General features: G+C 42.9%; 1 protein-coding gene across 1 annotated transcript in view; it reads right to left on the reverse strand.

Moving 5' to 3' along the window:
• WDR70 (WD repeat domain 70) overlaps window positions 1–17,288 on the reverse strand; it is a 209,626-nt gene that overhangs the window by 33,901 nt on the left and 158,437 nt on the right. The window contains exons 12-13 of the mRNA XM_059694917.1: window positions 17,162–17,246; window positions 13,256–13,394 (exon numbers count right to left, since the gene is read on the reverse strand). Of these exons, the coding sequence (XP_059550900.1) occupies window positions 13,256–13,394; window positions 17,162–17,246 (224 nt within the window). The remainder of the gene's footprint in view (window positions 1–13,255; window positions 13,395–17,161; window positions 17,247–17,288) is intronic.

Genomic DNA, 17,288 nt, shown 5'->3' on the forward strand with positions numbered 1-17,288 from the left:
TACTTCCTGCTATCACTGGCCAGGGCGGAAAAGGCACCTGATTCTCCGATCATGGCTGGGGGGGCAGGGCAAAGGCGGCCGCCTTTGCCCTGCCCCCCAGCTCTTAGCTCCCCCCTGGGTTTCCAATCACTGTCAGTGGCAAGGGGCTTCTTCCTGCTTTCCCTTTCGCCTCCCTGCATTGTGCCTACATATGCAAATTAACCACCATCTTGTTGGCAGTTAACTGCCAATCTTAGTTGGCAGTTAACTGCCAATCTTAGTTAATTTGCATATAGCCCTGATTAGCCAATGAAAAGGGTAGCTCGTACGCCAATTACCATTTCTCTCTTTTATTAGTGTTGAGATATATATATATATATATATATATATATATATATATATATATATATATATATATATCCTTTTATATTTATATGCTTATAGCAGCTCTATCCATAATCTCCAAAAACTGGAAATAATCCAATGTCCTTTAAGGTAAACAAACTACCATACAGGAAACTACTCAGCAATACGCTATAAGAAACTACTGATTCACAGAAATGACCTGGATGGGTCTCAAAGGCATTCATTCTGCAGAAAGAAGGCGGTCTGAGGTTACGCCCTGTCTGAGGGCACTTACAAGACGTTCCTGAGAAGGCAACACTACAGGGACGGAGAACAGATCAGTGAGGGCCGGGGTGGGGCGGGGGGACAGGTGAGAATGTGACTAGAGGGGAGCACAAAGATGTGTGTGGGGGTGAGGGAACTCCTTCTGTCCTGATTGTGTCGATGGGGCTCTGAGACTCTACTTGTATAAAAGGCACAGAGCTGTACACTTTAAAAAGAGATCAATTGTACTGTGTGATTTTTTTAAATAAAAAGAAGGAACCAGCACTAAACGAGTTCCTGTCATTTTCCCCTAACTAGAACAGTTTAAGACTCCATAAGGAAGGTATTAACAGTTAAAGCACCATGAAATGGACGGTTTCTCTTCTCTCTGCTGTCATGTGCCTGCAGATGGGCACTCGTCAAATCCTGAACACTACTGCCCTGGGACATCCATCACATGACACCTTTAGGGGCATTGAGGACGAGAAGTGACTTCATCAAGCTGCCCTGCAGCCAGCCAGCCCTTGGGCACTGCGAAGCTTAGTCAGCAGGGAAACCAGCTGGACTCCACTGACTGCGTAAACTGAGCTCTGGTGTGTGTGCTGCTTACTTCAGGAAACCCCAAGAAAGGGCTCAGGAACCCAAATCATGAAAACAGCAAAAATGCAATATTGTTTTTCATTTAGCCCAATGGCATCTTTTTTTTTTCAGTGCTTAAAGAAAATACCGGTACAGAAAGTAATACTGACTGATCGCCGTGCTTCTTGACTGTAAAACACTGTCCTAGCAGCCATGCTGGAAACTAGCTCTGGACCCAGGAAAGGGCGGTGCTAGAGAAATAACCATGTAACTTCTATATGGGCAGATTTCTACTTAAAAGCCACCATCACCTACTTACTCCCAGGTTCCCTATCAAATATTCATACACCTTAGATTCCGAGGATACGACCAGTGCTCACAGACCCTGCCTTTCAGTTCTCAGTGAGCAAATGCTCCCTATACCTATGATGTACTGTCTTACCTCTTCACTGGGGGGAAATACATATTCTATTACACATAAGTATGTTCATCAGGATCTATCTAGAATGTGCACTATTTAATCTTCCCAAGAAAGTGGATTACAGTAAAATTTCATCCAGCTGATATCTCTCTATTCAAAATAATACATAATTCAAAGCAACTGCTATCCCCTGGTCAACCAGTTGCCTGATTGCTCTTTAATAAAAATCAGATAATGGAAAGTTAATTCAAAGCCTATTTTTTCCATCCCCGTGTGCTACCCATTAAGAAGGTTTCACTGCATTTTAGAAGGCAGATAAATGCCAAATACAGTCTTTCTTTCAAGTTTATTTTCAGTTGGCATTTGGTCCGCCTATAGTTCAAGTCCCCTCTGAGTACCAGTCCTTGTGTAACCCTGACTGTGCAAGGGCACCCCCGACTCATTTCTAGAAAACTTCTCGAGAGGAGCAGCTCTGCCTGGCCTGGGACTGTATCAGGAAGACAGATCATTAGCCTATTCCCAGTACGAACGGAAGAACAGATGAGCTCCTCACTTCCTCAGAGACAAGCTTTCCCAGGCATAGCTTCATTTGTTTGAAGTCAATTTTCAGGTTAGTTATATCTATATTCAAATGTAAAAACAAAGATACACTCCAAAGCCAATTCTGAGAACTCCTGGAATATCCATTCATTTGAATGGCCTTTCTATTCTCCTACATATGCACAAATAACAGAAGACGACTGTAGTCTGAATGGTCAGCATGCTCCTTACACTTATAAATCAGATAAGTAGCTAGTTTCAGGGAGGGTCTATTACTCAATGGCCCTGTTATACCCATTTACTTTTCCTCTTCAATCTCTTTGGATTTAAAATATCAATATTCTCTCCTAATAAGAACACAAAAAATATTATTTGAAATAAAAGCGATAATATTTTCACTTTATATGGTATGCCATTTTATATGTTAACACAATTTTCTTGGACATCAAAATTTATTAATTTATATGTCACATCTGGGACTATTCTATGAGTGATGTGATTATATATGATATGTACTTTCTTAATGATCTTTTCTACATTCATCATCAATTTCTCAGACTTAATATGTACTGTTTTTATAACCAGAAAAATGCAATTAAAATATAAAAAGCTAATCTGATAGTCCTCATTGAAATATATATATGAAGATTAGATCTTATAAGGTGAGAAAAAATAATGTAAACTCAAGTTCTCTTCAGAACTTCACCTAATTAAATAAAGAAGAAAACGTAGTTGATATCTTCATGGAAATTTTTTTCAAATACTAGTAAATCATTTTTTACACAATATGGACCTCACTTTCTCCTCAACATATGTAGTAGGCTATCTCTATAATCAGACATATGGATCTTAAATATAAATTTTCCCTTCTCCTGGTAAATATATAAACTGTAACTTAGTTAACATAATTTTAACAATAATTATCTATTTTTCATCCAATGCCCATAATAATATGGAGCATGAATACAGCTTGTAGTTAGTAAATAAATAAATAAATCTGATGTAAAAACATCTAGTTCTCCCTATCTTTTAGAGAAAGGCCAGAGTAAACATTAACAACAAAAGAATTTTATTTCACTTTCCTCCATCTGATGAAGATGAAAATAACTGATAAAGTTGTGGGAAGACAAATCCAGAATATATACTTTCTCTAACTATAGAGGTGGCTCCATGAAAAAAATTAGTAAGTTTTCAAACTGATAGAAGATTCCTAATACTTGACATTCTGAGTGGTTGTTTTAAAGAACACAAAGGCATAATCTAGATTTCATTTCTCATAGGAAGGGGATTGGCACCTGAACAGGGACTGAGTTCGGGGGAACTGCAGTGGTCAGGTGAAAGGAGGCTCCAGTGAGGTGCGCGCAGAAAGAAAAAGTAAAAAACTAAAAGTAAAGCTGAAAGCAAAAGTAAGGTAAGGAGCCGAGGTTTGGAAATAGCTCAGTGTAAAACATGGGAAATTCAGGATCACAAGAAAAAATGTATATGTATCTATGCTTAAAGCTATGCTCAGAGCACGAGGCTGTTCTGTATGACAGCAACAGCTTCTTGATTTGTTGAATACTGTAAATAAGACTTGCCCATGGTTTCCTGAGGAAGGAAAGGTAAATGTAGAAACATGGGAGAAGGTAGGGAAGCAACTTAGAGATTGCTATATAGCTGACGGTCCAGAGAAAATTCCCATTTCTACCTTCAGTTTGTGGTCCCTGATTCGGGACTACCTAGAGCCCACTCCTGAAAAGGGGTGGATGAATGTGGCAGGTGATGTAAGACAAATAGTGGAAGGTAACCAGAGGCTTCCGACTCCACCTATACCTCCGGCACCTCCATTGCCTCTTCCAGTCCCTGGGGCTACCGTTCCCGAGGGGGAGGGCCCTCCGGATGATGTGCTTCCTCCCAAAAATGAACGAGAATTGGAGGAGGAGGCAGCGAGGGAACAACGCCGGCGGGACTGGGATGATGGGGGTCTGATGCAAGTATCCAGGAAGTTTACCGTTACTCATAAGCCTCTCTGGTCGCCCCCTAAACAAGCAGAAACAGGAGTGGGGTCTCTGTCTGGACTCCAGCGGCCTCTGCATGAGGCTGGGCAGGCTGGGGAAGATACTTCAGGATTCAGTCTATCCCCTATATTTGAGCAGCCTGATCCTCAGAATCCAGGTCAGATGCTCCGTGGTCATCAGTCTATACCTTTTAAGACTTTGAAGGAGTTAAAAACTTCCTCTTCTATGTATGGACCAACTTCCCCTTTTGTGCTGGGGTTGCTAGATACAATATCAGAGGAAGCTATGGCTCCTGGTGATGGGAACACTGTTGCAAAGGCTTGTCTCACCTGGAGATTACTTACTATGTAAGTCTAGTTGGGCAGAGCTTAGTGCGGAGCAGGCTAACAGAAACCAAGCTCATGGGGTACCCATTACAGTTGATATGCTCATGGGCACTGGACCTCATGGGGCTTTGCAAGCTCAGTTGGTATACCCCATCCAAGCTTATCAGCAGATAAATATTTGTGCCACCAAAGCCTGGAGGCAACTGCCACGAAAGGAGAAAAGTCTTTAGACGTAAGTAAGATCAGCCAGGGCCCTGAGGAGCCATACCAGGATTTTGTGGCCCGCTTGTTCCAGGCTGTGGGCAGGGTGACTGACCCTGAGGCTGGAATGGTACTCGTGAAACAATCAGCTGTCGAAGATGCAAACAGAGTATGTCAAGAGGCTTTACATCCCTACAGGAAGAATGGCACGGATTTTACCCGTGTTTGTAGTGGCACTGAACCAGCCTACGTGCAGGGAGTGGTACTGGCTGCCGCGTTAAAGGAGGTATCGCAGGGAAAGACAGGGAGATGCTTTAACTGTGGTAAACTGGGACATGTTGCTAAAGACTGTAATGTTAGAAATGGAAGTCAAAAGGCTACGGAAAGTGAAAACAGGCAGCCTGGACTATGCCCAAAATGCAGGAGAGGAAAGCATTGGGTAAATGAATGCCGCTCCAGGATTGATATTAATGATAATTCAATACCCCATAGGCAGGGAAACTTGACGCGGGGCCAACCCCGACCCCACCAAACAGTAGGGGCCATATCCTTGACCCCACTTCAGTCTTTCCAGCCGGCTCAGTCCCAAAGCCAACCGTCCGAAGCCTTTACTGTAGCACCCTGGGAAGCGCAGGAATGGACCTCTATCCTACCTCCCGGTATGTACTAATCCCGGAAATAGGGCCTCAGGCCATTGCCACGGGAGTGTATGGTCCCCTTCCCGTAGGCATCATGGGGCTAATTTTAGGGAGGAGCAGTGTAACATTGAAAGGGTTTCAAGTTCTCCCTGGGGTGATAGATCAGGACTATACTGGAGAAATTAAAGTAATGGCACAGACAATTAATACTATAATTCAGGTCTTACCAGAAACAAATATAGCACAAATTCTCCTTCTGCCCTACTACCCAGAAGGGCGGCCTGAGTGGTACAGCAGGCTTTGGGTCCGGCGACGCGGTATACTGGGCAAGAATAGTCACGCAGGGCCGGCCTGAGTTAGAACTAAGGGTTAATGGGAAGCCTTTTTAAGGGGTTTATAGGTACCGGAGCTGATGTGTCAGTCAATTGCTTTTAGACTTGGCCACAGGCTTGGCCTTTAAACCCCACAGCTTCTGAATTACAAGGTGTAGGGCATGTTACTTAACCCTTGCAGAGTCCTCAACTCCTTCAATGGGAAGATCCAGATGGAAATACAGGCTATTTTCAACCTTATGTGTTGCAACATTTGCCTATGGGGTCGGGAGATGCTAAAGCAGATGGAGGTTTTAATAACAAGTCCCAGTTCCATTGTTACTTCTAATCAAAGATTTCACCCCCAAAAGGGGGGAGGAAAGAATCAGCAAGGGAGGCGCTCATCTATCCCAATGTCCATTCAAAATGGGAGGCATGGATTAGGTTACCAGAATTTTCAACAGGGGCCTTGATCATCTCTCCGACCCAGCATACAGCAGCTAAAATTACCTGGCTTACAGATACCCCTATCTGGGTTGATCAATGGACCCTATTAGGAGAAAAATTAAAAGCTGCACAAGAATTGGTTCGAGTATTTCATGCACTCAGGGGAGATCCGTCTCCGGCATCCCCGCGCTGTTTGACAGAGGAAGCCAGGACAGCCCTCATCATCAAAATGCTGCTGCCCTGCGCGAACAGTTACGTATTTCTCATGAACAAGCTCGTCAAATTGTTAAACAGTGCACTCAGTGTGTAATTCATTGCCCTGTACAATCATTAGGGGTTAATCCTAGGGGTCTTAAACCTAATCAAATCTGGTAAATGGATGTCACCCATGTCCCGGAATTTGGTAAGCAGAGATGGGTACATGTTAATATAGATACCTGCTCCCGCTTTGTTTTTGCAACTCCCCAAACAGGGGAAAGCACCAAGCACGTAATCAATCACTGCCGCCTTTGTGGTACTAGGGCCTCCCTTAGAGCTAAAAACAGACAATGGACCCGCATATGCTAGTTCTGCTTTTTAGCACTTTTGTCAGCAATATCAAATTTGTCATAAAACTGGTATCTCTTATAATCCTCAAGGTCAAGCAATAGTGGAAAGAGCCAATCGTACTTTTAGATACAATTACTAAAACAAAAAGGGGGAGACAGATGCTGTGTGTCACCTCAAAACAAACTGTCATGCTCTTTATACCTTAATTTTTTGAATTGCGATGCAGAGGGCCATACAGAGGCACAAGGCATTGGGCCTCCAGTACAATAGCCTCCGCCGGGTTGGCCCGATGGAAGGATGCACAAACTCGACGATGGTTTGGACCAGATCCAATAATGATGTGGGGCAGAGGTTGTGTTTGTATCTTTCCAGAAGGAGCAGCGCAGCCAATTTGGGTGCCAGAGCGTTACGTGCGTCAGCACAATGGACCCAGACAAGCTTCTTGTCCCTCCATTCAAAAGACTGAGAGTTGCCCCGATGACAGCAAAGAGGAAGAAAAAGAAAACGAAGGCTACACAAGCGGCCGAGGTGCCAACATGGGGTCAGTTGAAGAAGCTAACAACTGAGGCCCAGCAGATGGCAGAAAAGCAAGGAGTGGAAGCTACTCCTTCAGCCATGTTTATGGCTATGCTAGCATTGGTTAGCTGCCAGTCTTCTGTAAAGTCTAGCGCAGCCAAATCTGAGGACTCTGAGTAGATATAAACCAGCAGCAAAAGAAACTTTTATTTTGAAGAAATAGTTCGGAAAATGTTAGTTTGGTTTTGCATTGGCATTGCTTTGTTATTGTTTTATTAATAGCCAGAGTTTTGTTCTCTCTTGTTGCTGTATTACATTAATATTACTGTGGTTGTTCTGTTAAATAGCCAGAAGTTATGTTTTAGTAATGCTGAATAATTTATCTAGAGCTTTTGATGATGTAAATAGAAGTGCTTAAAAACAAAAGAAAAGGGGGATATGTGGAGAGCGGCTACAGTGTTTGGACAGGTTCAAGCCTTGACTAATAAGAGGGCACAGTCCTCTCATTGCCACGTGCTAGTCCCAGCTTGGAGGGCAGAGCCCTCCCAGCACAATTACAGCCAACAGCTATGGTTGTAAGCTTGAACCTATGGTCCAAACACGAGGCCCCACGTGCCTGAGTGATGTGGGCTTGATAGAGTTCAGGTGCATGTAATTGAGTAGGATCAAAACTTACGAGAATGCTGTAAACATCTTGACCATGCCCTTACTTTGCCTTGTGGAATCTGGCTATAAAATACACAGCTTGTGGGCGCTGGTGCTGTCTCTCCCAGCAGCTTCCCACCCAGACCCAGATTTCTTCTCTTGTCTGTCTTTTCTCCATCCTTCACCGCCCCCTCTCAGGGTCACTGAACCAGGCTGAGCTGGCGTGGCACATAAGGTGCCCTGGGGCTGAGTATACCATGGCCGTGCCAGCTCGCCACAGGGGATATTCTGGAAAATAAGTAAAAAGAGGCAACTATCTAATACAGCCGTGGGCAAACTACGGCCAGCGGGCAGGATCTGGCCCGTTTGAAATGTATAAAACTATTGAAATAAAAGACCAATACCCTTTTATGTAATGATGTTTACTTTGAATTTATATTAGTTCACACAAACACTCCATCCATGCTTTTGTTCCGGCCCTCAGGTCCAGTTTAAGAACCCATTGTGGTCCTCGAGTCAAAAAGTTTGCCCACCCCTGATCTAATACATCCTTGTTCTTTGCTATCTATTCTCTTCAGTGCTTTAAAAAATGTTCCTCAAGATAATCAAATATTCTTTAGGTAATCGCAAATAATTTTTTTTCTTCCTTAAAAGACCTTTACTATTATATTTCTTATGTTGGCACTAGGATTCTCAATCAACTTGGAAATGCTAAAGGCACAGTAGTTGAAAATAGAGCAAATTCCCCTCCTCTGCCCTTCCCTTCAGCTACATCAGTTGTGTTAGATGCTATAGCTGTTTTAAAAATAAAGGTTTAGTTTTTCTCTTTCTTTTCCTCATTTTGTTCAGTCAATGTTCATAGAAACAGGGGTCCTCACCAAAGTACGTAAGCAAACAAACAAATCAGAAGAGAAGTCAGGATCCAGTGTGAAATTTCTGGCTTTTCTTTTCCACCTTTCTTCTCTTTGCCCAAGGAAATGCTCAGTGGATAGAGTGTCAGCCTGTGGACTGGGGGGTCCTAGGTTCGGTTCCGGTCAAGGGCACGTACCTTGGTTGTGGGCACATCCCCAGTGGGGGGTATGCAGGAGGCAGCTGATCGATGTTTCTCTCTCATTGATGTTTCTAACTCTCTATCCCTCTCCCTTCCTCTCTGTAAAAAATCAATTAAAAAATATATAGAGATTTTTTAAAAAAGCATTTTCAGATTATTGTCAAAAGCAACTGAGGTAGAGAGGCCACAATCTTAAATAACACCAGGTCAAAACAACTTTATGTCACTATGCCTGGGCTAAAGTGTATAAATGGTAATATGCTCATCAATTGCATGAACTACATCCCTTGAATTATAGCAGCTAAAAAGGAAATTCTATTAGCCACTCTGCAATAAATTATAGCTTGATTAAAAAAAAAAGGTTACTAAGCTAATAATAGTTTATGATGTTACTTAAAGCATTCCCTAAAAGAACAGGAATTTTGAAAAGGTTGAAAATTTTCCATGTTTCTTCTAAATAATTTTTTAAATTGATGCATCATCTTCAAATTATATTTTGTTTGTTTGTTTTTTTTTAATATATTTTTATTGATTTCAGAGTGGGAGGGAGAAGAAGAGAGAGACAGAAACATCTATGATGAGAGGCAATCATTGATTGGCTGCCTCCTACATGCTGGATTGAGCCCGCAACCCAGGCATGTGCCCTTAACCGGAACTGAACCTGGGAGCCTTTGGTCTGCAGGCCGACGCTCTATCCACTGAGCCAAACCGGCAAGGGTCAAATTATATTTTTTCCATTCTTCCACTCCTATACTTTTATCACAGAACATCTATAATAATAAAAGCATAATATGCTAATTAGACCAGATGTCCTTCCAGACGACCTCTGGACAAAGCCGGGGCTATGAGAGAAGCCCAGGTCCCGGGTGCCAGAGGGAAGCTGGTGCCGGCAGCCGGGGGAAGGAAGGCCTACTCTTGCACAAATTTCATGCATCGGGCCTCTAGTAAGGTAATAAAAGCCTTTTACACAATATAAAAAGTCTGTCCCATCTTCCACAAAAACGATAGTGAGGGTGTAAATTCAAGATTCAAGTTATATTCTAGAATTCATCATAGAGGCTAATCACACCACTCAAATCACAAAGAATTAGATATGTGAAGAATATGCACGTGTTTCCTTTAACTTAAGGAAACACAACGAAAACATCTAAAAAGAATTACAACAGAATTACAAAATGTGCATAAATAGCATACAGTAAAAAAAAATAAATGTTAAACATTTGCCATCTCTTACTGAAGAGAGTTGAGAATCTCAACATTGAACAGAGGGAAACAAATTTCAGGGCATATGACAATACAGATAGCAAAATTATAACCAGGTTTTTTTCTAAGTTTGTTTCAAAAATAAATATGGGAAGTATAATTGCTATATTTTTAAAAGCTGTTTATTGTGAAGATTGTAGGACAGTTATTAGTTATTAGGAAACTAACTATGTAGATTCTAATACCACCGACTGAAAACAATGTTTGCCTCCATATACATGTTGAGCTTAGCATTCTAGAACATAACTATCTGGGAGTTTATTTTGTTTTAGAAGAGGGTGCACAAATAATGCAATCAATCACACTTTACTGCAGTAAATGGATACATCTAGGACAGACGTAAGGTCGCCACTGCCTGTGCCTAGCCATTAAGCACACCACTAAAGTGTCCAGACCTTATCCACCCCAAAGAATGCATTAGTTTATTTTCTCTCATTCTAAGAAGACTTGAAACTTGAGAAAACAGATCAAAGAGGCTGTTTAAAGTCTCTTTAACATACCATTCTACTATATAAACAGAAAACAATGTTGTCTGATGTTAACAACAATAAAAAGACAAACAAATCCTAAATCAATGATTTAAAAGGCCCCTGGAAGGTATGTGGTTTGTCCCTGTTTGAAGTTCTCTCTCATCCATCTATCAAGATGGATCTCCAAGTCTGCTGGGGGCTTTTCTAATTCAGTAGATGGTCTAGTAGTTGCTTCTGACCCGGCTCCTTTGTTTGCTCCTCTTCACCTGCTCATCCCTTAAATGCTCTGGCTTCCTAGGGCTCACTTTCTCTCTCCTTTGTGCCCTTTCCTTAATCTAACTCATCAACAAACAATATTTTTTGAAAATATATTTTTATTGATTTCAGAGAAGAAGGGAGAAGGAGAGAGGGATAGAAATATCAATGCACGCCTCACACTGGGGATCGAGCCTGCAACCCGGGCATGTGCCCTGACCGGAAATCAAATTGTGACCTCCTAGTTCATAGGTCGACAGTCAACCACTGAGCCACACCAGCCAGGCAGCAACCAACATTTTAACTATGAATTATAAATGCTTCTCCCAAAACTGTCTTCTTTCTCTTAAGCACCAAACTCATCCACCCATCCACCCAGACATCCTACAGGTACTTCAGGTTCAACATACCCACAATAGAACTCACTGTCTTTCTTCAAAAACCTGCTTCCTTTCTTTTCTTTTTTTAATTTCTCAGAACACTGATCCAGTCTCCCAAGTTATAAACTTCGGCATTCATATATAAATTAACATCGAATATTATAAATCTAACCTTCACACTTCAGAAAAAATTAACTGTTTTAAAACCCTAGAACTGTTCTAAAACCTAGTGCCATTCCTTAGCTTTAAAAAAAAAAAAAGAAAAGAAAAAGCCAAACACAATGTCACCTTCTTGTTATAGTGTCTAAGGTCAGTTTGCTTTTCCATCTCTCGATACTTCTCTCCTGCATCACTCTCCAAGGACACCTGTGCTCCACAATATACATTACTCACCTCCACTCCCAAATATAGTCATCCTTCCAGGGGTGGAGGGGGATTGGTTCCAGGACCCCTGCCCCCCACACCAACATCCGCAGATGCTCAAGTCCCTTTCATAAAATGGCATGGTATTTGCACACCCTCCCCTATACGTTAAACCATCTCTAGATTACTTGTAAAACCCAATACAATGTAAATGCCATGTAAATAGTTGTTATACTGAAATGTTTGGGGATCAACTTTCTGCAATTTTTTAGAATATTTTCAACCCAAGCTTGGTTGAATCCACAGTTCCAAAACCCATGGATACCAAGGGCCGACTTTATATCATTCACTCATTCACTGTATATCAGACACTCTTCTAAACACTGAGGATGTCACAGTGAACAAAACTGACAAAATTTGTGCCCTCCTGGGCTTATACATCCTGGTGGCAGGAGACAGACAAAAGCAAACAAATATACAATGGATGACGTGGTGGTAAGCGCTATGGAAAAAAAGATCTATCTAGAAAAGCAACTCGGAGCTACACAGCAAACAGCATGTTCTGTGCACTACAGAAACCCAGCACGCCTTTAAATGTGTGATCATACTCCTGCACCCCTCAATTTATTACATTACCACTTAACTTACAATTTAAAAACACAATACCATGAATAAGACTGAAATGCACAGTCATTGAGAGGCATAACAGAATAGCTCAATTATAATAATTGTATTTCTTGAGATTAAAGTTGATAGAATCAAGAGTGTTTTTCTTTAATTCTACTGTTTTAGTTGGCTCTTGGATGCACCCAAAAAAAGTATTATTAGTGCTGGCACACTTCAAATGATGTCATGAGATTAGATCTATAAAACTTAAGTACTCATCTAGAACCGGTCTCATTGTTATTTCTATATTGTCTAACTGTACCATGGTTGCAAATGTAGGCCTACAATTAAGACTCCAAAGTAATGCTAGAATATTAGAGACAGAAGCTTTTTACTGGTGATTTTAAAACAGTTGTTCAACTGTCTGAATCATTTAAGTGCTTAATATGTCTCAAATGTTTACAAAGAGCTAAAACAACTGGAGAAACCTACATAAGAGCACTGTTTAAGATATATGATATTTCTAAAGAATCTGAGAATCTTCACTATTATTATATTACTAGAGGCCCGATGCACGAAATTCGTGCAAGAGTAGGCCTTCCTTCCCTCAGCTGCCAGCACCGGCTTCCCTGTGGCACCCAGGACCGGGTTTCCCTCCAGCACCCAGGACCCGGGCTTCCCTCCAGCAGCCAGCAGGCACCGGGGAACCAGGCGGGCTTCCCTCGCAGCCCGGGCTTTGTCCGGAAGGTCATCCAGAAGGATGTCCAGAAGGACACCTGGTCTAATTAGCATATTATGCTTTTATTATTATAGATTATATCATGTTCATTCTCAGGACATGAATGAATGAATGCTGGGATTATAGTGCTCATATTAATCTGTAAAGAAAACTAAAGTGGTTTTTTTGAGTTGTATAAGTTAAATCTGAAATGTCTTAAACTTCCAAATAACTAAACAGAAATTAAGTTCATTGTGATGAAGAAAAAAGTAGCTACTATTGCACTGTAAGGGGCCAGGGCTTATGTTCTATTTAAAAAAACAAAACAAAAAACAGCTAACAGGCAAATTTCACTTCATTCTCAAGGCTGGGAAAGAGAAAATCTACATACCGCATCCGTGATGTCTATTTCATACACCCTCTGGAAAGTCCTGCGCTCAAAGAAAACGAGTTTGCCGCTGCCACATCCCCTTTGAACAGATGTGCCGGTTACTATGAGTTTATCATCTGGACTGAAACAGCAGTCAGTCCTACAGACAAAAAGAGTGTGTAAGTATAAGCTTATGACTCCACAATAGTGCAGCAATATTGTGTGAATTAAATAAAATATAAGCAAGGTCACTGTAACAAGAGGTGACTCTTAAATAGGACTTACAACAAGTCAAGCACTTAAATTAATTCACTTAATCTTCACAAGAATCCTATGAGGTAGCTATTATTATCCCCATTTTACTGATGAGGAAACTGAGGCAGGAGGAGATTAAATAAACCTTGTCCAAGATCACAAAAGTAAGTGGTGCCGTTGGGATTCAAACTTAGGCTGTCTGATTCCAGAATCTTTGCTTTGAACTAGAGTTTGGGAAAAACTCCATGTAGACATCTACAGTATCTGTATGCAAACAGACATGGTATGACTAATGTCTAAGCAGTGATTACTTTGACCAGTTTTAGAGTATTTTTCACCACCACCACTGCTCCAATACTTTGAGTTTTGCCCAGTCGAGTACCATAAAATGAGGAGCAGGTTGCACAGCTGGAACCTAACTGGTGACTATGATTCAACTAGATGCCCAGTGCATGACATTCATGCACTGGGGGGAGGGGGATCCCCCTTCAGCCCAGCCTACGCCCTTTAGCAGTCTGGGAGCACTCGGGGGATGTCCGACTGACGGGTTAGGCCCGTGGTCGGCAAACTGCGGCTCACGAGCCACATGCGGCTCTTTGGCCCCTTGAGTGCGGCTCTTCCACAAAATACCACGTGTGGGTGCGCACGTACAGTGCGATTGAAACTTCGTGGCCCGTGCACAGAAGTCGGTATTTTGGGGAAGAGCCACACTCAAGGGGCCAAAGAGCCACCTGTGGCTCACGAGCCGCAGTTTGCCAAGCCGCAGTTTGCAGACCACTGGGTTAGGCCCATCAGTGGGACATCCTTAGTTCTGCCATGGAGACGGGAGAGGCTCCCATCACGCCCACTGCACTCACCACCCATCAGCCCAGCTTGTGGCTGAGCAGCACACCCGCTGTGGGAGCGCACTGACCACCAGGGGGCAGCTCCTGAGTTGAGAGTCTGCCCCCCGCTGGTCAGTGCGCATTGTAGTGGCCAGTCATTCCACCATTCGGTCTATTTACATATTACCCTTTTATTATATACGACTAGAGGCCTGGTGCACGAAATTCGTTCACTGGTGGGTAGAGTTTCTTCAGCCCAGCCTGCCCCTCAGTCAGGGAGCCCTCAGTGGATATCCTACTGATGGCCACAGTCTGGCAGCAGAGGCTCAGAGCAGGCATCGTGTGTGTGTGTGTGTGTGTGTGTGTCCGTGTCCCCGCTGGGGGTCTGCCCCCAGCCACACTGGAGGCTCAGAGTAGGCACTGTGTGTGTGTGTGTGTGTGTGTGTGTGTGTCTGCTGGGGGCCTGCCCCCAGCCACACCGTGGAGGCTTGGAGCAGGTGCCCCTCTCTGTTGATCTCTCAGGCTCCTGGCCTACACTGCATGTTGTACTCTCCCTTGAGCTGTGGCCAGGGTGGGGCTGTCCTTGCCTGCTGTGGGATCGCAGTGGCGACCCAGGGGCAGGCGCACACGGGGGCTGGCTGTGGCCGCCCTTGCCTGCTGTTGGTTTGCCGCGGCAACGCAGGGGCAGGCGCACACGGGGGCTGGCTGCAGGCCGCCCTTGACTGCTGTGGGATCGCCATGGCTTCTCCAATCACTGATCAAAGGCAGCCTGGTTCTCCGATCCAGGGCCTGGGGGCCGGGCAAGGGCAGCCCTGGGGACCGCCCTTGCCCTGCCTCCTGGCTCTTGCCTGCTGCCTGGGTTTCCAATCACTGTCCTTCCCCTTTCACCTCCCATCATTGTGCCTGCGTACGCAAATTACTGCCATCTTTTGCCGGGGTCCAACCCCAGCAGGTCCAGGGGTTCCCAAAGGTGTAGACGGAGTCGGCGAAGAAGGAAGGACACGGAGACAGCGTTCAGTTGATCAGCAGCCTAGCCAGGATCTCTAGCCCAGATCTCCAGCCAAGTTCTGGTCTGGATCTCCAGAGAAGTTCTGCTTCGGATCTCCAGCCAGGTTGGGTCACCAGGTTCTAGTCAGGTTCTCTTGCCATATTTCTGTAGTCAGGCTCAGTCCAGGATCTTTTGCCATGTTCTCTCCAGCGAAGTTCTTCTGTCTGTAGGTTCTGTGTAGGTTCTGTATTCTGAGTTCTGACTTCTAACTTCTGTGTCGTAAGTTCTGAGTTCTGTGTCTTGCTGTCTTGTTACATCTGTATTTATACCAGTTGATTCAATCCTATCAATCTCTATTACAAAGGTTAGGGCATTTCTTATCTCCATTCCAGGGAGTAACGATTATGTAGCTTAAGCATGATTGTTCGTAGTTAAAGTGATTAATTACCCGCCTGGCACTTAGTTAAGAGGTTTTATTCCCTCCCTAACTTCAGGGGAAAATCCCTACCTGGGGAAACAACCTTTCTCAGAGGTGACCTTGGTTAAAACACATAGTGCCAAGAAGGTGAGCAAACATATTAAGAAAAGTATGCTATATATGCCAGGTCCCTTGAAACAGCAAGCATGGACCGGCTCCCGGCAATCTTTGTTGGTGGTTAACTGCCATCTTTCTTGGCAGTTAATTTGCATATCGCCCTGATTAGCCAATGGGAAGTGTAGCGAAGATACAGTCAATTACCCTTTTTGTCTTTTATTAGATTAGATAGATCTTGTTATTAGAGGTCTAGCCACTGGTTGGGAATAGTGTAAGTCATGATCCAAACAAGTTATGTAGTTAGCATTACCTGTAGCAGGCGTAACAGCTCCAAAAAACCTCATCAACTATTAATCCATGTTTGTCCATCTGTTTGTCTTAACAGATAAATGCCTTGGGCAACAGACCACGTTAGAGTTAGTGCTGTTGTCACACAGCATCCTGCACCTGATGCTCCCCTTACCTCCATGTCTCTATGCTGGTCATTACTTAATACAGAGGTGAAATTTTATTTCTACCAAAATCGGAAATTTTGTTAAGGCACCAACTGTAGGGCATGGAGGTCAAATTCCACCTCAGCTGCCTAAGAAAAATATCTTAAATGCCTCACTTGTCAACTTAGTAAGATAGAGATAACAGTGTTCAGCTACCCACAGCAAGATGGTCTGAACAAATCCAGGAAAATGATGATAAGAAATTGGGCCTGACTAGTGTGGCTCAGTGGTTGAGCATCAACCTATGAATCTGGAAGTCACGGTTTGATTCCCGGCCAGGGCACATGCTTAGGATGCAGGCTCTGATCCCCAGTGGAGGGTGTGCAGAAAGCAGCTAATCAATGATTCTCTCTCATCATTGATGTTTCTATCTCTCACTCCCTCTCCCTTCCTCTCTGAAAGCAATAAAAATATATGTAAAAAAGGGAAATGGTATATAATAATGCTTACTAACTATAAAAAATCGCTTTGATGATAAGAAGTTTAAATTGTTAGAAGACAACAAAAATGTAGGCCTACCCTGTCATTTATACAATATTAAGAGTACAATTCAATCCCTTAAAGTATTTTTACTACCCAAAGACCTATGCATGCATCCAATATATATACACAAACACTTGAACAAACGTCATCACAACCTCAAAGTTTTACAGTCTGAAGAATGTGCAAAATGAAAAGGAAAAATAAAATGCATTTTTCAAAACACCATCTCAATCACTCTTCAAATCCCTTTTTTAGAAGATCTAAAAGACATATATAAATTAACACAGAGGTGAATAATTTCTTTTCTATTCTCTTATGCTTATCAAATATTAAGAATATGCTACTTACATTGGAAACATGGTGGGAAGACCCGAGGCTGAAAAAAGTGGCTTATTAAACTGTCGGATGTCCCATAATTTTAATGTATCATCACCTGATAGAGGAATAAGAAGAAAAAAGGGCAGAGTGAATTGTA

Source organism: Myotis daubentonii, chromosome 4 (genome assembly GCF_963259705.1).
Source record: "Myotis daubentonii chromosome 4, mMyoDau2.1, whole genome shotgun sequence".
Classification (NCBI taxonomy): domain Eukaryota; kingdom Metazoa; phylum Chordata; class Mammalia; order Chiroptera; family Vespertilionidae; genus Myotis; species Myotis daubentonii.